Genomic DNA, 19,016 nt, shown 5'->3' with positions numbered 1-19,016 from the left:
GGACAGACAAGAAGGCAGCGAGTCCATGAGGAGCTCGTCGCCCCCCAGCCCTCACGCCAGAGAAACCAGGAACCCACAGGCGGAGAGTTTATATGTATTTTAATATAGATATAGATATAAAAAATAGATGTGTGTAGGTGTAGTATCGATACTGATGGTTAAAAAACCCAGATACCAGGCTGGTCCTGCACGATCCACGTGCAGCCTGTTCTGCTGAGAGATGCCCGGTCCAACACGGGGATGCCATAGCTCTGGTCACATTGCAGCCTTCATCTCCCACTCCTGGAAAGGGGCCGAGATGGGTGGTCAACCCCCCCCGTGTCCCGGTGGTACCCGAATCACCCTCACCCCATGCAGCTCCCACCTTTCTCTTCTGCAGCACGCTGCCCTTCTCCACGATGGCTGGGGATGGAGTTGGCTTCAGGGCGCTCTTGGCCGACATGGTGCGCTTCAACAGCGGCGTGAGGAACGAACCCTGCCAGAAAACCAGAGTGGAAAGAGGGTGATGCTTGCCTGCCCAAATCCTTCACGCTCCCTCCAGCCCGTCCCCGGTGTCCCCCTCACCTCGGAGCCAGCCGAGCTGGCGGTGGCAGCAATGTGGCCCTTCAGGGACTTGCCAATGGCCAGCAGGTTCATCTCGGAGCCGGCTTTCAGCCTGCCCTTCACGCGGCAGGCCCTCTCCAGCTGCCCCACCTTCTCCTCCAGCTTGGGGAAAGCTCTCTTCCCTGCAAGGACAGTGGGGACACTGCAGGTACCCCCCAACCCCGCTGTTTGCTCAGCAAAGAGCCAGGCAACCCCCAGCACAGAGGCAGAGCCCCTCTACGGTCCTACCGATGAGGATATCCAGCCCATCCCGAGTCCCTTTCCTCTCGGGCAGCGTCAGGGTGCGTTGGGACCGGGAGAGATCCTTGCCCCGGATTGCTGCTGCTGATGCTGGGGAGGAAGGGCAGAGGAAGGATGCTCAAGCGGAACAGCAGCGGAATCATGGCACAACACCGTGGTCACAGCCACTGCAAACTCCATCCCAGCACATGGGGCTGGGGTGCACGTGGGGACCCCGCTGATCCCCTGGATGGAGCACCCAGCCTCTGCTCACCTGCCTGCGCAGGCAGGGCGCTGCTGCCGGCACCGGTGGGCACCGCGGACACGGGTCTCTTGCGCTGCCCGTGTGCTGCTCGGTCCAAGCTCTGCTGCTGCAGAGGGAAGCCCAGAAGAAGCCCGTGGGCAAATGGATGGTGGGAGCCCATCCTCCTCACCCTGGGGGTTGTGTGGGGTGGGAAAGATGCATCAGCAATGCTTACCAGCTGCTGTAGCCGCTCCATGTTGGAGTAGAGATGCTTGGGGGCTTCGGCTGGCGGGTGCTGCCTGAATGGGTCATCCATGTAGGCGTTGGGGGCCGGGACACGGCGCAGCAGCAGCCCCCTGCGAGCAGGAGGGGTCTCATTCCTGCCCGCAGCCCTGTGGCGAAGCGGGAGGGATGGAGCTGGCCATGTCCTGGCCAGCATCTCCTTACCCTGCAGTGGTGCAGCTGCTGGCATCGCCCAGCTTGGGGGTGTCAGTGCAGGGGCTGTCACTGGCTGGCTCCTCTCCTCCCCTGGCCCGCAGGGTCTTCAGCCAGGCTTCCCTCTCCTCATCCGAACGGGTCTGGTGTGTGGCAGGGGGTCCGGGCTCAGCAGGTCCCCCTTTGGCGAGGGATGCAGGGGTACCACGGGGGTTGCTCACCTGCAGCAGGGCCAGCTCCCGGCCCCGCTGGGCGATGCGGATGCGGAGGTGCTGGGGGGAGCCCGCAGCCGCTCCCGGGTGGACCTGGCAGCCGTCCAGGCGCAGGGCGCAGACGGGGTGCTGGGCAGCGCCGGGCTCGGGGAACATGCGCAGGGCTCCCTGCCGCACCGCGCACCACAGCCGCTGCCAGCGGCCCCGCAGCCGCACCGCCAGGAACCCTGCGGGGACACCCCTGTCAGGGACACCCCGTCAGGGACACCCCCTCAGGGACACGGGGTGCACGGACACTCCCTCACCCGGTCCCTAATGCACCGCACCTCCTTTAGCATCCTCGCCAGGCCGGGGGCTGCGGGCAGCGCTCTGCTGCGAGCAATCCTCCTCCTCTTCCTTGAAAAGCTGGGACCTGGCAGCCTGAGAATGGAGATCCAGAGAGACCTATCCTCCCCAGGCTTTAAGCCCCCTGCACGCTGACCCCCACCCCAAGGCGATCATAAAATCATTTTGGTTAGAAGAGACCCTCAAGATCATTGAACCCAACCGTTAACCTTGTGCAACCCTCCCCAGCATCACCCAAGGGGGACGGCAGAACGGGGAATTGGGATGGACTCTTGACACCCCAAGCAGCTCCTTTCCCATGCACCTGGGTGTCCTGGGCGGGGGGGGGACAACTGGCTCACCCTGCTGAGCCTTGTGGAGGGTGACGCTGGGACACTGATGGCTGCCAGCCCGCTCGGGGCATTGCTGCTCACCTCTTCAATCACCTGCAGACAGACAGGAGAGCTGCAGCTGCTCCTCCCCCACCAAACGGGGCTCCAGGCATCCCCAGGACGGGAGAGGAGCTGGGGACAGATGGCAAGGTCCCCAGCCACCTTGGGAGCACCCCAGCATGGCTGTGCCCCCATTTTTCCTGCCCACGCAGAGCTCTGCCAGGCTGCAACACCTCCAAACCTTCCTCCAGTCCTCAGCCTGCTGCCGGCTCTGGAAGCCGATGACCAGCATCTCACCCGCCGTCCCTGTCACCTTCAGGGCGTGTGGCATCTTCTTGCCGCGCTTGGCTTTGTAGGTGACGCGGCAGCCACGCAGGTCCAGCTCCAGTACAGGCTGAGGGTCAGCAGCACACCTGAAGCCCTGCGGAGGCATGGGGGGGTCAGCAGAGCTCGGGGACCCTTCTCCCCACTCCATCCCTCCTTCTCCAGCCTCTCACCAGCAGCACATGCTCCCGGACAATGAAAAGCTGCTTCGCCCACCGCCCCAGCCAGCGCTTCCTCCAGAGGAACCCGCAGAGCTGCGCCTCGGGGGGGCCGGGGGGCTCGGCATCTAGTGGTCGCCGCAGGTAGTGGGCACGGTCGGTCACACCATCCTCATCCTCCTCGTAAGACTCGTAGTGGCTGCTGTCGGTGTCGGTGCCGCCTGAGAGCCGGGACGGTGTCATGGTGATGGGGGGACGGGGGTGCTGCGGGGGGGGCACGGTGGGGTGCTGCTCACCAGAGCCGGTGCATCTGCTGGAACTGAGGGGTTCGGCATCTTCATAGGAGTTGTCGGCTGGTGGGGAGGGCGGGACACGCAGCACCTTGCTCTGGGGAGGGGAGGGGTGCTCTGAAATTGCTGCCCCCGGGGTGAACCTCTTGGGGTCCCTCAGAGCTGGGGGGCTCTGCCTGGAGCTGGCAGCAGCACAGGGATCTCCCAGCCAGATCCCTTTACAAGCAAGGCTGCAGCGCAGGGTTGACCACAGGGTCCCCTTCTCCTGTTCCATCCCCTGCCCGAGCCCCCAGCATCCCCCATCCATCCGCTGCCCCCTTACCCCTCCGTGCAGGCTCAGGGTGCTGGCTGGGCGGCACTCGCAGGCTCTCCCTCCCGCTGCATCCCCTGTCCTGGTTCCTGGGGAGAAAAGCAGGATGGGCCGCGGTGTGTGGGGTCAGCAAGGAGCCGGGCACCCCTGGCCATGCAGGACGAGACGGGGTGTGGATCAGAGCGAGACTCACCTGAGCTGGCCCGGCCCTGCGGGGTCCCCGGGGAGGGCGAGAGGCAGCGCATGATCATGTACTCTGCATCCTCTGCTGCGGGGTGAGTGCCCGGTCACAGCCCTGCACCAACCAGGGACCACCCTGTCCCCCCGCCCGCGGACCCGCACTCACACGAGGGGCTCTGCAGCCGCGACAGGAGATCAGCCACCGACTTCTTCTTGGCCCGAGCCGCAGCGCTGAGGCTCTCCCGGTCCAGGATGAGCAGGAAGGACCGCAGGTCCGACAGCAGCTTGTCCAGGTCTGCAGGGGACAGGGATGTGCCACCGCACCCTGCCAGGGATGCCTGTCCCCTGCCACGCTGGGCAGGGCTGGGGGGCTCTCTGATGCTGAGCAGACGTGGGGGTTACGTGCCCTGTGCCCCCACTCCGGGCACCTGCCCCAGCTCCGCACAATCCTACTATTGATGGGCTTGGGGTGCCGGGGGAGGATGAGGAGGGGGGACGGGCACCGCTGAAGGCCCCTCTGTGTGCACTCACAGAGCGGGTTTGTTCCCGGTTGGGCGAGGGGATGCGCTGGGCAGCCCAACGTGCTGCTCCTCCATGCTGGGGCGGAGGAGGAGGATGATGATGAGGAGGAGGAGGTATAGCACATGGGAGCAGCTGATGAAGGCTGCTCCAGGCATGAAGAAAATGCTGAGCATTCATTCGAGGGCAGACTGGGGACCACAACCCCGCTGTGCCAGGGATGGAATGGGACAAGAAGCTGCTTTGTGCCTCCTCAGTCCTGCAGTGGGATGGGGCAGCATTGTCCCCATCCCACGGTCCCCAGAGATGGGGGAGACCCAAAGGGCTCCGGGCACATAGAGAAGGTCCCATCAACTCTGGGTCTGTGCAGGTGTTCCCTGCTGTGCTGGAGGAGCAGGAGGCAGAACAGGACCACGCATACCCCTCACCCTGCAGCTACAGAGCCCCCTCATCCTGGGCACCCCCGGCTGCCACCGCAGGAGCGGGCAGATGCCCCCGGTCCCCCCGGGTCGCTGCCCGCCTCCCCCCAGCTCCTTCTGCCGTGCATCTGGAAGTGGTTTGTGTTGCTCTGCTCCGGCACTCCGGGCTCCGCTCCCTGCTCCCAGCTGGGATGAAACATCGCAGACCCACTGTCGAAACCCACTGCCTCCCCCACGTCGCTCCCAGCCTCCCGCCCTCATCACCCTCCTGCCATTTGGAAGAGGGACAACCCCAGTGGAGCCACACCAGCTGTGACGCTGCCCCGTGGCTCCCCAGGTGACCCCGGTGTCCCCATGCCCTGCATCCCGCATCGCTCCGGGCTGGTGGGGGTGTAACACACCCCCAAAACCAGCAGCAGCCCCCAGGGGAGGCGAGGGCAGGCAGGGGAAGGAGCCCACCGGTTCCATGTGTGTTACAGGGGACATGGGAGAAGCCCCTGCAGTGATGCTGGCAAGGGGGGAGCACCGTCCCCCCTCCCCGGTGTCCCTAGCTGGGGAGCACACACCCCTGCCCGGGGGGAGAGGAAACATCTGGCAGGGCAGCGAGGCTGAGCAATGCCGGAGCTGCGCCCAAACATCTGGATTTCCCTGGAAACCAGGGAAGGGAAGGGGAGACCAGCTCCCTGGGGGTCTGATGGGGGGGCTGGGGCTGACTGAAGGGACCCGCGGGCAGAGCATGAGCTTGAGGGGGGGCCACAGGGCCTGGCCCCCGTGCCTGGTGTGCCTGGCTCTTCCTCTCCCTCCCTTTCTCTCCTCCGCCCAGGCTGAATTCCTCGGCAATGACATCTCCATCCACTTGCCCCCGCCAGCCCTCGATGCATTCTCCCCACTGCACTCCCCCCGGCTGGCCCCGATGCCCTCGGTGGGGCAGGGAACCGTGTTTTGGGGGTGCCCGGTTGTCCCCACTGCCCGGTGTGGAGCAGGCAGGAGCTCCCTCGCCCTTGAGGCTACACCAGCTGCCAGGGCCAAGGGAAAGGCAGCCCAGATGAAAAACAGCTGCCCCGGTCTCCAGGGCGGGAGGAAAACGCCCCCCAAACATACAGCGGTCTCCTAGCAAAGCGCCCCACTCCCACAGGACAGCCCAGACCCATCCTCATCCTCGGGGGAGGAGGAGGAAGGAAAGGGGTGCCCAAGGGGTGCCCAAGGGATGCCCTGGGTGATGCCAGCACCCAGAGGGTTGGGGGCTGGCACATCTACTCCACAGCCACGTGTGTTTGTGCAATGAGGGACTAGAGTCCTGCTCCCTCGTGGGGTGCAAGGCGGAGGGGGCAGTATCTCGGGGCCCCCCCTCCAGCGCTCGGGGCGGCTCTCGCCCAGCATGGGATGACTCAGAAAAAGCTGGAGGCCGCCCCGAGCCTGGAGCTGCTGGTGGCCGCAGCGTGACCCGTCACTGCGGGGAGGCTCTGGGCCACGGCCGCAGGGCGGGGGTGCTCCCCCCGGGGCTGCTGCACCCCCAAATTGCCCCAGGGAGGGCGCTGGTGGAAGCCCCGGTACCCCACACCATGCACAGTGCTCAGTGGCTCCCAAACACCCCATCCCTGCACTGATACCCCAAACACTGACACCCCCGCCTTGTCCCTTGCACCCCTTCCCACCCTGCACCCCCACACCCCGCCCCCCGCTTTTCGCACCCTCCCGCACCCCCTTTTCACTCCCACACCCCCTTTGCAAGCACCCACACCCTCCTCACGCTCCCCTGGGCACCCCCGCCCTTTTGCAGCCTTGTACCGCCCCCCCACACCCAGCCTTGCACCCCCTTTTTGCACCCCCGTACCTCTCTGCCGGGCCATGGCGCTCACATGGCGGCGGGACCGGCCCCGGGACCGGGGCAGCGCTGGCCCGGCCCGGCTCGGCTCGGTTCGCACCCGCCCCGCGGGTCCCCAGCGCAGGGGCGTGGGGGGAGGAAGGCGGGGAAGGGCTCCTCATCCTCCTCGGAGCACCATCGCCATCTGCAGGGACCTGGGGCCGGGGCGGGGGGGCGGGACTGAGTGGGAAAGGAAAAGCAGCGGAGCCGGGGTAAAGCCATTTCACCTTTAATTGTAAGCAAAAAATCACTCTCACGCGGATTCTCCGACACCAGCAAATAAAATAAAACTATAACAAAAACAAAACAAAACAAAACAAAAAAACAGAGAAAGTGAATCACTGTAGTCCAGTCAGAAAACAACCCATATTTTTATATATATTTATAGATATGTCGTTTGTAGAGTAGCAGTGAAAGGCAAGTATGGGCCAGTGATTTCCCGATAAATTACATTCTTTACATCCCAACAAGGTCTAGCGGCTGGAAAGTGGCTGGAAACAGAAACCGGGGAGCGTGGGGGGGACGAGGGGTGCGGGGACAGAAGGGTCCTGCCCAAAACATGTGCCCGAAGAGGGGATGGGAGAGGTGTGAGAGAAGGGAAGGTGCTGAGCCCTGCCTGCACGGCCAGGGGGCCAGACCTCAGTGCCCACCGAACCGTGCCCGGCTCCTTTGTACCCCATGGCCCTGCTGCATCCCTCCCAATGCATCACCCCGCTGCGGGGGTGTCTGCAGCAGGAGAGACACCCCCGGCCCCCCTGCCCCATCCCACGTTGCTCCATCTCAGCAGCGTCCCAGCCCTGCCCTCCGCCAGCCCGGTGCCAGGCGGGTTTTGGCAGTGTCCGTGTCCCTGTGGCCATCGCTGTTGGCACAGGAGGGACCAGGGGGGATGTTAAAAGTGGGGGGCTAGAGGGGGGCAAGGTGGGATGGCAGCCTGGCTTTGCTGGGAGAGCATCAGTCTGGCAGTGAGTGGGTCCCCAGGATCTTCCCAATTCTTGGGGTGAAAGTGTGGGAGGGCAGAGGGGCACCTGGGGGGACACCCAGAGGCAGCTGCCCCCCAGGGAGGAGAAAAGCCATCCCACTGACCACACAACGAAGCCAACACACTCCCAGCCACCAAAAGCAGAGCCAGGCACTGCCCCTGCCAGCGTGCCCAGGCAAAGAGGGGGGGGCACAAAGCACAGAGACCCCCACACACCTTCCCCTCCCAGCTGAACCGTCCCTGCCCTGCCGCAGGGTCTGCCCCCAGCCCCATCAACCCCCCTGCAAACCCGGCAGCGAGGGCAGTTTGAGCCCCCCGAGCCCTTTTCCCGCAGGAGGAGCGAGGTGGGGGGGCAGAGCCGGGGGTGCTGGGACAGAGGGGAAGGGGGGGGTCCTAGTAAAAACCGGCTGAGAGCCCTAAAGCGGTTACACGGCGACACGGGGCGAGCTCGGCGGGCTCAGAAGAGGAAGGCTTTCTTCTTCAGCTCGTTGCGCTTCCACAGGGCCAGCTTGCCGAACTCCTCGGGGGGCATCTCGAAAACCCGCAGGAAATCCTCAGGGGAGAGGTGTCGCTGCGGGGGGGGAGAAGAGGGTGATGGGGTTCCCTATTCTGTGCCCTCTGCCCTCCCAAAACCCCGGTTCAGCCCCTACCTCCAGCCTGGTCCTGTCCACACCGGGCGGCAGCTTCACACGGCCGCGGTTCGTCACCATCAGCATTTCATAGGGGTAGATCTGCAAGGGGGGGTCAGGGAGGTTGTAAAACCCTCTCCACAGCCCCCCCCATCCCTGCCCTGGCCCCCCCCAGACCGCTCACCTTTTGCTCCAACATGCTGGGCAGGGAGTTGCCTCTGTCCATGCGCCCGCGCTGGCCGTTCTGGGGGGCACAAATGCTGACATCAGCTGTGACCCCCCCCCCATATCCCTAAAGCGCTGCCCTCTCTCTCCCGAACCGAAGCCAAGGTGATGGGCTCCAGCTTGGGGATGGACACATCCACCCTCCCACCTCCAGCTCATCACAGAGGTGTCCCCAAGTGTCCCCACCCTGTACATCACCCTCTCGTTGGGTCTCCGCACCGGCAGCCAGACAAGCGCTTACCTGCAGGCCTGGAAAAGAGAGAGGAGCAGGGCTCAGCCCTGGGGACCCCCCTGCTGTCCTCCCCCAGGTGATGACAAGCTCCAAGAGGTGGTTTTCCACCCTTTGCTTAGCCCAGGCTTGCCCCAAGCATCCTCCATCCTTCGGGACGCTGCCCATCCCTGGGGACACCACTGCATCCTCCATCTTTGGGGACATTCCCCATCCCTGGGGACATTGCCCATCCCTGGGGACACCACTGCATCCCCTGGGAACAACCCTGCATCCCCCATTCCTGGGGACATGCCCCATCCCTGGGGACACTCCTGCATCCCCCATCCTTGGGGACATCCCAGCATCCTCCATCTTTGGGGTCATCCCCCATCCCTGGGGACATTGCCAATCCTTGGGGTACCCCTGCATACCCCATCCCTGGGGACATCCCAGCATCCTCCATCTTTGGGGACATCCCCTGGGGACACCCCTATACCCCACATCCCTGGGGACACCCCTGCATCCCCCACCCCTGGGGACATGCCCCATCCCTGGGGACACCCCTGCATCTCTCATCCCTGGGGACACACCCCATCCCTGGGGACACCCCTGCATCCCCCATCCTTGGGGACATCCCCCATCCCTGGGGACATTCCCCATCCCTGGGGACACCCCTGCATCCCCTGGGACATCCCCACATCCCACCCCATGGGCTGATGCTCACCCGGACTGCTCTTCTCGCTGCCTGCCGAGCTGAACTCTGCCGACTGCAGCTGCAAGGGGACAAGGGGACAGCATCAGGACACTGTCACCCCCAGTCCCTGTCCCAGGCCGTGTGGCCCTGGCCTGCCCACTCACCCGGGTGAGGGTGCTCCTGCCAGAGGCGGGCAGCGAGGAGCTCTTGTAGCTGCCCATGTGCAGAGCTGCAAGAGAACAGAGGGTCAGGGGTACAGGCAGCCAAAGCCACCGGTTAGGGAAGGGAGGGGATGCGATTTGGGAAGAGCATCCCACGTACACGTGTGGAAGGGCGTCCGGTCCGGCAGCGAGCGGGTTTTTCTCCGGATGGGGAGAGATTTCTCCATCTCCTCCTTCAGGATCAGCTTCCCGAGGTTGGAGGTGATCTGGGAACAAAGGAACATGGGTGGGGGAATCAATATATCTTGTGTATCAGCTTTATAAGATCTTAAAAACAAGGCATTCTACTATAGGAAAATCTCTGTTATTAGTGAAAGCATTGATTCCGTCTTCTGGAATGTTAATATTTTAATGGTTTGATAATACAAATTGGCAGTACCAGTCCTCCAAGGCGAAAATTAAAACAAAGTGTTATGTGTTGGAAAACGGAAAGGATTTGAAACAGTGGAATTTCCAATGTATTCTCTGCACTTCAAACCAAAAGCCACTAAAATAAGGCAACGTTTTGTAGTTAAAGCCCGACTGAAGGAGGGTGCCCACCTGCCCTCTCTACCCCCCACCTTGCTCAGCTCCTGCCTCTGGAGCTCCCGCAGGTTCTTCATCTCCTCCGTCAGATCCTCCTCCTCCTCCTCCCCTCTCTTGGAGGCCATTCGCCTTCTCCACTCTGTCTCTGGGGGGACAAAAAGGAACGTCATATCTGCTGTGGGGTCTCTGGGGGGAATAGACCCCCCGTGCAGCTCAGCCCCTGTTGCCCACCTACCCACGACGGCCAGCGAGGGTGGGCACGGCCAGTAGTCGGTCTCAATCTTAGCGGGTTGGTTTGGGTCTGGGGGCTGTGCCGCTGGGAACTTGGAGGATTCGATGATCAAGTCCTCAATGAGGTGCTTCCCATGGTGGGCACCGGGGTGATGGTCTGTGGGGTACAGGGGGGCGGTGAGGCAGCGCCCCGGGGTGCCCCATCCCCTGGGACAGACCCCCCCGCTCACCTTTCTGCCTGTAGATCGGGGGCTTCTTGTAGATGTTGAGCTCCGTCGTGTCCGTCTCTGCAAGGAAAAGGGGATTTGGGGCTGGGAATACGGCTCTGGGAAGGTGTTTGCCGGACCTCCCCATTTGTGCTGGGGAGCTGGGGGTGCCGGGGGGGCTGTACCAGGTCGGTGGAAGTGCTGGACGCTGCTGCGGGTCGAGCTGCTGCCCTGGCGAGGGGTGGGATGGGGGGCACTGCCGGGGGTCCGGCTCTCCAGCCACTCCCGGATCACCTGCGGGCAAGGGGGGGGACAGTGAGACCCCAGTAATTCAGCATCACCCCCCCCATCAGAGCCCCCGCCTGCATCCCAGAGCTGTCGGTACTCACCTCTGGAGATGGAGGCGGAGAGATGGATTTGGGAGACAGGGAGCGCTGCAAAGGGCAAGAAGGAATTTATTCAAGCAGCCACACATCTGCCCTCAAGGAACCCTCTGTCTGGGGGGGTTTCCCCCCACCCCCCCCAAATCAAGCAGGGTGGCCCCGGGGCTCCCTCACCTCCCGGCTGCGGGGCAGCTCCACGTGCTCCATGAGCGAGTAGGTAAAATGGGGTTCGTAGATCATCAAGTCGGGGCGCTCGATGTCCAGGATCGCCTTGTCCTTGGGGATGGCAGCCAGGTCCTTGTAGCCCAGAACCTCGTTGTCCATCTTAGCCTGGAAGGAAGGAAAAACATCTTTATTTTTGGGGTGCAGAAAGGGAACATTGGGGAACAGGGAGGGCTTCCCTGGGGCTGGCATCCTCTGTGGCCCCTCTATAAAGATGGAGAGGGTTTGGGGAGGCACACACTGACCCCACGGATGAAGGGACGTGGTGGGGAGACACAAGGGACCACTTACCACAATGCTGGAGGGCGATCCCGGGACGCTGGAGCCGCGGGAGGAACAGACGCTCCCAGGGGAGGTCAGTGGTTGCTGGAAGGAAAAGGGCAGATTTCGGCAAACCTTGGCATGGCCAGCTTGGGAAGGGGCTCAGGGTTATGGTCAGGACCCCAGCGCATGGCTGGGGGACTTGGGGACACCCCTGTGCCCCATGGACCTCAGTGTGCCCAGGTGGAACACCCTTGGGGATGGTGGGATTTCAGGATGGGTGCTGGGGTCTCCTTTGCTCCAGCGTCGGGGTTCAGGCCAAGGGACACCGGGGAGGTGACCGTGGCTTGGCCAGGACGTGTTGCCACTAGATGGTGCTGCCAGGCTGGGCTGGCGGAGGAGGAGGAGGAGGAGAAGGAAGGCAGGGCCCTGCCAGCAGCATCCCGACGTGACTCTCCTGGTGATGCCCTTGGCCACCAATCCCTGTCCTTGGCCACCAATCCCTGTCCTTGGCCACCAGCCCTTGTCCATGGCCACCAGCCCCACCACCCCATGTCCCCAGCACCCTGCCCACCCCAGCACCCACTCGCAGCCCCCCAGCACACCACTCATGCCCCCCCTTACCTTCTGCAGTCTTTCCATTCAGCTGTGGGCTGGCGGGGCTGTGTCAGTCACAGGGTCCTGCATGGGGACAGCAGGGGTTTTGGGGCACCTGGGGTGACACCCATGCTCCACACCACCCCCACTGAGCCCAGCAGCCCCCCACCCTGGACCCTAATGCAGCACAAAGCTGGTACAGCCCCACTGCCAAATATTAACGTGCTAGTGGCAGGACAGGCTTCCCAGGGGATGTCACTGTCCCCAGGGTGGCCGAATGGTTCCATGTCACCCCTGGGGCAGGGCAGAGGAACTGGGACACACTGGACCCCCACTCACCGCTGCCTCTGTGGTTCCACATCCCTCTGGGTTCTAACGTCGCGCTGGGGCTCGGGTGCTGCCTCTGCGATGGAGACAAGAGAGAGGTGACAGTGAGGGTGACAGCGAGGGTGACAGCGTTCTGGAGCTCAGCCTTGTCCTCCCGCTGTCCCTGCAATCCCCCTGGTCCCGCTGCCCACCTCCCTGCCCGTGCCGGCCCCGCTGCCCAGCGGCTGCTGACGAGCGCTGCCAAACAAGCAGAGGTAATGAAGCTCTTTGTCCGCTGCTCGAGAAGGCTCCAGCGGCAGCAGGACGGGGGTGCTGTGCTCAGCCCCTGCCCCGCAGCCCCCCGGGACTGAGCCCTCCCTGCGCTTTAAAGCCCACAATGCCCCCACACAAAGGGGAAAATTCCCCATTCTCCTCCAAACTTCTCCTTTCAGAGGGGAGGGCGTTGGGTTAAAAACTCATGCAACAACAACCCAGAGCCAGAGCCCTCCAAACTCAAAGCCACCTGCTCCCCCGGCAGCCTGTGCGTGGGGCTGGGGAGATGCCACCACTCCTGGGGACAACCAGTCCTGCTGTCCCCCAGCCCCACGGCTCCAGTGTGGGCGCAGAGCCCATCCCCGTGGGATGCAGGGATGGAGAAGGACTAGAGCATCCTCCAGCTGCCGGCACAACGTCCAGCCCTCGGTTTGCTCCTCTGAGGGTCGAGCAGGGACAAGGATGCTCTGCCAGCAGCTCCAGCCTGGAGCCTTGAGCCTTTGAGACCACTTAGACACAAATAACCCCCCCACTTTGCTGCTGCGGGGGCCCTGATCTACTCACACTCATCCCCAGCACCTCCCAGGGGTCTGAAGAAACCAGTGCTGGTGGGACAGACACCCCCAGATCGACACAGAGCGCGGCACAAAGCAGCTTTGTCCGGGCGATCCCTGGGCACCCATGAGCTCAGACTTTCCAGTGGCAGAGCCAGGGCAGCCCCCCCGCCTGCGGCTCGCACCCATAGGGCTCGGGGCTCAGGGGGGGCCAGGGACAGGCGGTGGGGACGCGGTGGCAGCAGCAGCGGTGGCAGCCAGCAGATGGATGAGATGGCAAAGAGCAGGAGGCAGAGGAAGCCCAGAGGCCGGCGGGAGGGTGGGTGCGGGGACGGGTGGATGCGGATGCCGGCGGGGAAGGAAAACAAGCCCAAGCCGGGGGTGCGGAGAAACACCGCGATGCAGCCAAAAGGGCTGGCGAGGGGTGTCGGGACTGCACAACCAGCCCAGGAACAGTCGCCCCCCCGTCTTGGGGATATGAGGACACCTTATCTGGTGCAGCCAGGGAGCCACCGCCCCGATGGCAGCTTCTCTGCCCATGGCAACCTCCAATCTCCCCGCAGCCCTTGCTGGCAGATCCCCCGCATGCTCCCCCTTGCTCCCCGAGATAAGGGCACCCCGGTGCGTGTTTGGGATTTTCCTGGCCAGGAGGGTGAGGGAGAGCGGGGCAAGGGGGGGATAACACCGTGCCCCGCTCCCAGGGCGGTGCTCCGGGTACCTGCAGTGCTTTGCTGGAGCCAGGAGAGATGCTGGGCAGGGATGCAGGGGAAACAGAGCGATGGAGGAGGGATGGACAGACAGACAGACTACATGCTGGTGGGGGCTCGCTGGGTTGTGGGGGTGCCAGCCCCCCCTGCACAGCACATCCCGGGGGGGCCGCGGGGAGAGCTGCTGCTGCTGCAGCGGGAAGAGGCCGGTTCCCTCCTCCCCACCCCGAGGAAATCCGGATTTGACTTTTCGCAGCCGCCAAAGCCATCAGCGCCCGGGCCAGGGGCCAGGCTGCACAAACCCCCTCGTCCTGGGGGGGGGACACGGGCAGGGACCCCCAGCCTTCCTCCCCTCTCCCTCCTCCTCTCCCCTTGCCCTTGCAATGCTGCTGGGCACGGACACCCCGATGGTCCCGCAGCTGCCCCGGCTCCCTGCCAGCGTCAGGGCGGGGGGGACACGGTGGGGTCACAAGTTCCCCGAACAGACGGTTCCCGCCAGCCCTGGGAACGGCGTCCTGTGCTTCCCAGCCCAGCCCTGGCCTCCTCCTCCTCCTCCCGCAGCAAACCCCAAACAAACACAACACGGGAGAGGCACCGAGCATCCTGCCCGCCTCGCCGGGGGACACCGAGGCACACAAGGGCCCCACCGGCAACTCGATCGCGGCGGGGAGCACGTGGGTCCCCGACCCGCGTCTCACCGGTGTCCAGTTCCTCCTTTGTCCTGCTTTTTATCGCCCTTTCCCTCCCCACCGGAGCATCGCTCGGCAGAGGGGAGCGACCCTTTGGCTATTGACAGCCCATTGCTTCCGTGCCACTGCACGGGGACATCTCAGTGGCCTTAAAAGCCACCAGTGCCTGGCCCCTGGGATTTTTCCATCCCCTAGGGTGGAGGGTGCACCCTGCCCATCTGCCCTCCTGCGAACACTAGGATGCTTTGTGCCTCAGTTTCCCTGGCTGAGGGGATCACAGCAACACGCCCACCCCATCCAGAAGGAGATGAAGGGGACATTGTCACCTCCTCCAGCTGCTCAGTTCCTCCCACCCGAGGAATCTGGGCCAGCCCAGCTGCTCTCCTGGTCCCCAGCCCTGCCAGGATGCTGGGACCCCCCCAACCAGTTTAGAGCAGGGATGCATGGTTCTCACCCTAAAGCTTCTGGATGGGGTGGGGTGTCTACCCCTGGCCCCTCGCCCTGCACGGCCCCGATGGCCACGCTGCAGCCCGCTTTGGGCAGCGGCTCACGTGGCACGTAATCTGGGATTAAAATGGGATTAGCCTGCTCATCCCGCACACGGAGGGACCCGCTGGGGGTGTGCGAGGAGGCCGCGGCCCCCAGGGGCTCCCGGTGTGGGGCTGGTGATGCCCCCCGGTCCCTGATGAGCCCCCCAGCTCTGCCAGCCCTTGGGACTGCCCCGTGGGGTGCCCTGAGCATCTTGGGGTGAGGGGTCCCACCCGCCTGGGAAGACACTGGGATGTGGCCGGGGGGTCCCTGGGGTCGATGTGGCAGCTGGTGGCCCAGGGCTACCTGGGCTTAGCCCTGCTTGACCACCGGCCCTGCACACCCACGGCCAGGAGCTGGTCCCCCACACCCTAAGGAAATAACTCCAAGATATTGGGGTTTGGGCTTTGCACCCCAGTTTCCCCCCACTGCCCCACGGCGGTGGGTGACGGGAGTTCAGCCCCTCAGTGCAGCATCAGTGGGGCTGGATGGGGCTGGGGGAGTCCAAAACCCTGTGACACGGTGACACCCCGACTGCCACAGCCCAACCATGATACACACAGGGAACATCAAACCCAGCACAGCCTGCACTGGGGGGTGCGGGATGGAGGTGCCCCCCCAGCAACGGCGCTGAGACCCCCCCAAACTCACTCCACTGGGAATGGTCTCATCCCTTGTCCCTGCTCTGACGTGGGGTGTGCCGGGGGAGTGGGGGTGAAGTGGGGGTGCTGCCATGGAGGGGACGCAGGGGGGAGCCCCGGGAGGGGTTATTCCCCCCTTAGTGATGAAGCCCGTGTCCCCAAGTCCCCGCCTTGGGTCACCGCCCTTCCTGTCCCCGCGGCCCCCCCGGCAAGGGCAGCTGGCTTTGCACGGCCAGGCGTGGGGAGGGGGCACAGTGCATCCCCGGAGAGGACAGGGGCCAAGATATGGGGCTGTCCCCACCCCCCAGGATGGGGGGTGCACCAAAGGAGGGGGAGCAGCGGCACCGAAAAGCGACGGGAAAGCAAAGACACCGACACCGACAAACCACCCCCCCCAGGCTCCCCCTGGCCACCTCCCTCCCCTCTCCCCACCGAGACCCGCGGCCACTCACCTAATGCCGGGGACACCGCATACCTCCAGCTGTAGGCAGCTTTTTGGGGGGGACCCCTCTGTCCTCCTCCTCTCGCTTGGCCACCCAACCACCCCGTGGGCTACCAGGCCCTGTGCCGTGGCCACGGCCGAGCCGCCGCGCCGCAGCGCGCATCCGAGAGCGTGCGGGCGAGCGTGCGATGGTGCGAGCGAGCGTGCGAGCCCTATCTCCCAGCCCCAGCACCGCGCTGTGCCGCCTGCCGCACCGATAACCGGTGCTGGGCGCCGGGGAGGGCGTGCGTGGGTGGGTGGGTGCGTGGGTGGGTGCGTGGGGGGCGGGGGGGGGTTGCCACTCGCCTCTCCCCACCTCTGCTGCTGGCTCAGGCTCTTTCGGAACAAGAGGAGAATTAGCCGGCATCATGACGAAGCAGTATTGGCTCCCGCTCCCACCGCTTCCCCGGCACAAAGAGGGAGGAAAACATAAATAACGCCGCTGGCCCGGCTGCCAGAAACAACCCTCTCGGTGCTGGGTGGGCCCTGCACCCCCCCCGCTGCAACTGGGGGATGGAGCTGGGGGCAGCACCCCCGGCCCCCGCACCCCGGCTGGGGGTTTGGCACCCCCAAGACCCGCAGAGCTGAGCAGAGGGGGAGCTGAGCACACAATGATGGGTGAGGATGGCACCCCCCCACCTATCCTGCCCCAAAGCCTGGGTTTGGGGGTGCTCTGAGCACGGTACCCACCCCACGCTCCCCTGGGAGGGGAAACACGGCAGGAATTTCCACCGAGGAAGGGCGAGGGCCAGGGAGGTGCTGAGCGTCTGCTAAAAATCAAGCCCTGAGCTCTGCAGATGCTGCCCGGGAGAGCCCAGAGCCCCCCACATCCCGAGCACCCCAGTTCCCGGGGGGCTGCGGGGGCTGCGTTGGTGCCGCAGCGCCGGAGCCGGCAGCTATTCCCGGCTCTGTGTGGGAGAGAGCTGCCTGGTGACAGCAGCTCCCTTGCTGCATCCTCTCCCCAGTGCCCCGTGCTGTTTGCTGCCTCAGTTTCCCCTCCTGGCTCAAGCGAGGGCTGCTGGACCCTCTGGATGGACACTCAGGGGTGCACAGCTGGGGGATGCACGTTCAGGGATGCACATCTCGGGGTGACGCTCACCCAGGGATACACACCCAAGGGTGCACATCTGGGGGGATGCAGGTCCAGGGATGCACGTCTGGGGGGGATGCACGTTGAGAGATGCACATCTGGGGGGACACAAACACCCCCCCCCAGATGCCAGCACCCGCCTGGCTTGTTGCACCAAGAGCATCATGGCCTCATCCTCAAGACGCCACCGTGTCCCCACGCTGAAGGGGCTTTGCTGGCCCCCGCCCTGCCAGCTGCCCCCCCCAGGGGCCGTGCCCGTGAATAATCACGGCTGCTTTCCCCCTGCTAACCCAGTTTCTCAAGCATGAAGACAACCGCAGCGGCTGCTCGGCGGCTGCCACCTGCGCCCGGGGCCACTCGGGCGTCTGAACCGTCCGTGGCACCCGCCGTGGAGCTCAGCCCCCCAACCTCAGCACCCAGGGGTGCCCCAAGGGAGTAGGAAGGTTGGAAACATATGTATCCTGCAGCAGACAGACACCCAGACACCGCGCACCAGCTCTTGCACCCTTGTGTGCACCCGCTGTGCCCAAACACACTCCCCGGAGCCCACCATGTGCCCGCAAGGTCGCCCCTCATCCCAGTGGTGCCTTTCAAAGCCAGGCAGCTGCCAACCGCTGCTGGAGGGCTGTTGGGGGGCAATGTGGGGGGTAGCAGGGCCCTACCTTCACAGGAGCCCATGGCCCGCTGCGGGCAGGTCTGTCTGTCCGCCGGGAGCCATGCCTGCGCCGAGCATCCCCTCCCCTGCGCCGCACGGCACGTTGCTACAGCGACCGCCTCCGCCGCAACCGATGGAGGGTGTGCAGGAGCCTCCTTGGGCCTCGCGGAGCGATGGAGGATGTGCAGGAGCATCCTTCAGTCTCACCAAGAAATGGAGGATGAGCAGGACCATCCTTTGGCCCCACTGAGTGAGGAAGGATGGGCAAGAGCATCCTTTGAACTCACTGAGCAATAGAGAATATGCAGGAGCATCCTTGAGCCTCGCTGCCCTGCGGGATGGGGGCAAGGAGCCTTTTAGGGGGGATGCAGCCCCTGAATCTCATTAGGAAGCAGTTGCCTGACCCAAAATTTTCCCCCGGTGCCCCACCACAGTGCTGCTGGGTTTGCAGGGGACATCACCCTGAAGGAGACCAGTGACAGCAGCCCCTGCCACCCCAGTGATGCTCGTGGGAACCCTCTGTCAGGACAAGGACCCTGGGGGTACCAGCTCCATGGGGTTGACACCAATCACCTCTGCAGCAAAGCTGGTGCTCTGGGGAGCTGTTCAGCATCTTAACCCCCCTCGAGCATCCCCATCCCACGGCTGCGGTGGGGGGGACACCCTCCAGTGCACTTTCTGCACAGGGGGACATTCCTGTCCCCACCTCCACCCCCCGCCCTGGGTCTCACCTCAAAAAGCAAGAAAGAAGCCGTGTAAAGTTAATTTTTCCTTTTTTCTTCCTTGGCCATAATTAAAAAGGACTCACCCTCCTGAGCCCTTTATATCCCGGGAGGTCAAGAAGAAAGAGAGGGGAGGAAGGGGAAAACCCTGAAAGAAAAGAGAGGAAGGGCTTGGGAAGGAGAAGAGAAGGAGGGGGAGGAAAAAAAGGATGGAGAAAAATTAAAGCGGAGATTACACAAAGGGAACTCCTCTACCTTTGAAGCTTGGGCTAAATTGGGGAGGGGGCGGTGGAGACAGGGAGGGTCCAGACCCTGTCGGCTCCTTTCTCCTTTCAAGAATGTCTCGAATTCCTGCAGAATCAAGGAGCTGGGGCTGTGGGGCCAAAGGGAGCAGGAGGGGGGAGAAAAAATTACCCGTGTAGTTCTGTTAATTCCTGCCCACCACACCTGGGCAGGCAGCGCCGGGTGCATTGTTAGGCTGTAATTGCTGGGT

At 64.0% G+C, this 19,016-nt stretch overlaps 2 protein-coding genes across 5 annotated transcripts; both read right to left on the bottom strand.

Annotated features, from left to right (window-relative positions):
- Window positions 1-82: 82 nt before the first annotated feature.
- LOC110365025 (actin filament-associated protein 1-like 2) lies at window positions 83-6,645 on the bottom strand. Of its 3 annotated transcripts, none has more exons than XM_065040920.1 (17): window positions 6,464-6,645; window positions 3,858-3,986; window positions 3,705-3,779; window positions 3,524-3,600; window positions 3,208-3,298; window positions 2,927-3,132; window positions 2,671-2,850; window positions 2,400-2,483; window positions 2,040-2,133; window positions 1,723-1,940; window positions 1,514-1,644; window positions 1,302-1,365; window positions 1,097-1,193; window positions 832-933; window positions 565-725; window positions 365-475; window positions 83-282 (listed from the first exon to the last, which is right to left on the bottom strand). In XM_065040920.1, exons 1-17 carry the CDS (start codon window positions 6,477-6,479, stop codon window positions 256-258), a joined length of 1,863 nt encoding a protein of 620 aa, XP_064896992.1. In that variant the 5' UTR covers window positions 6,480-6,645; the 3' UTR covers window positions 83-255. The 3 variants fall into 3 exon arrangements, with proteins under 3 accessions (XP_064896992.1, XP_064896991.1, XP_064896993.1); XM_065040919.1 differs by having other exon boundaries at window positions 1,302-1,422; window positions 6,464-6,637; XM_065040921.1 differs by lacking the exon at window positions 6,464-6,645 and having other exon boundaries at window positions 1,302-1,422; window positions 3,705-3,776; window positions 3,858-6,275.
- Window positions 6,646-6,706: 61 nt separating this feature from the next.
- DMTN (dematin actin binding protein) lies at window positions 6,707-17,736 on the bottom strand. 2 transcript variants are annotated; one of them, XM_065040922.1, is made up of 17 exons: window positions 13,021-15,951; window positions 12,217-12,280; window positions 11,905-11,961; window positions 11,311-11,385; window positions 10,972-11,127; window positions 10,804-10,848; window positions 10,600-10,708; window positions 10,439-10,495; window positions 10,213-10,365; window positions 10,013-10,122; window positions 9,553-9,658; window positions 9,396-9,460; window positions 9,262-9,310; window positions 8,568-8,575; window positions 8,286-8,345; window positions 8,123-8,203; window positions 6,707-8,043 (listed from the first exon to the last, which is right to left on the bottom strand). In XM_065040922.1, the coding sequence occupies exons 3-17, from the start codon at window positions 11,920-11,922 to the stop codon at window positions 7,930-7,932; spliced, it is 1,206 nt and encodes a 401-aa protein (XP_064896994.1). In that variant the 5' UTR covers window positions 11,923-11,961; window positions 12,217-12,280; window positions 13,021-15,951; the 3' UTR covers window positions 6,707-7,929. The 2 variants fall into 2 exon arrangements, 1 of the variants encoding a protein (XP_064896994.1); XR_010468007.1 differs by lacking the exons at window positions 8,568-8,575; window positions 13,021-15,951 and adding an exon at window positions 16,028-17,736.
- Between the last annotated feature and the right edge of the window lie 1,280 nt (window positions 17,737-19,016).

This window comes from Columba livia, chromosome 25 (assembly GCF_036013475.1).
Source record: "Columba livia isolate bColLiv1 breed racing homer chromosome 25, bColLiv1.pat.W.v2, whole genome shotgun sequence".
NCBI lineage: Eukaryota > Metazoa > Chordata > Aves > Columbiformes > Columbidae > Columba > Columba livia.
The sequence above is the reverse complement of the archived record's forward strand: the minus strand, read 5'-3'. Positions and strand labels throughout refer to the sequence as shown.

What these genes read in the sequence shown, in the direction of transcription:
- LOC110365025 (XM_065040919.1), bottom strand. An exon ending in TGGCGAGGATGCTAAAGGAG is followed by an intron (nt 1,941 to 2,039) that starts GTGCGGTGCATT and finishes GTGTCCCCGCAG; the next exon opens with GGTTCCTGGCGGTGCGGCTG. An exon ending in CGCCCTGCCTGCGCAGGCAG is followed by an intron (nt 934 to 1,096) that starts GTGAGCAGAGGC and finishes CTTCCTCCCCAG; the next exon opens with CATCAGCAGCAGCAATCCGG.
- DMTN (XM_065040922.1), bottom strand. An exon ending in CCAGCATGTTGGAGCAAAAG is followed by an intron (nt 8,204 to 8,285) that starts GTGAGCGGTCTG and finishes CCCCCCTTGCAG; the next exon opens with ATCTACCCCTATGAAATGCT. An exon ending in TGGACAGGACCAGGCTGGAG is followed by an intron (nt 8,044 to 8,122) that starts GTAGGGGCTGAA and finishes CCCCCCCCGCAG; the next exon opens with CGACACCTCTCCCCTGAGGA.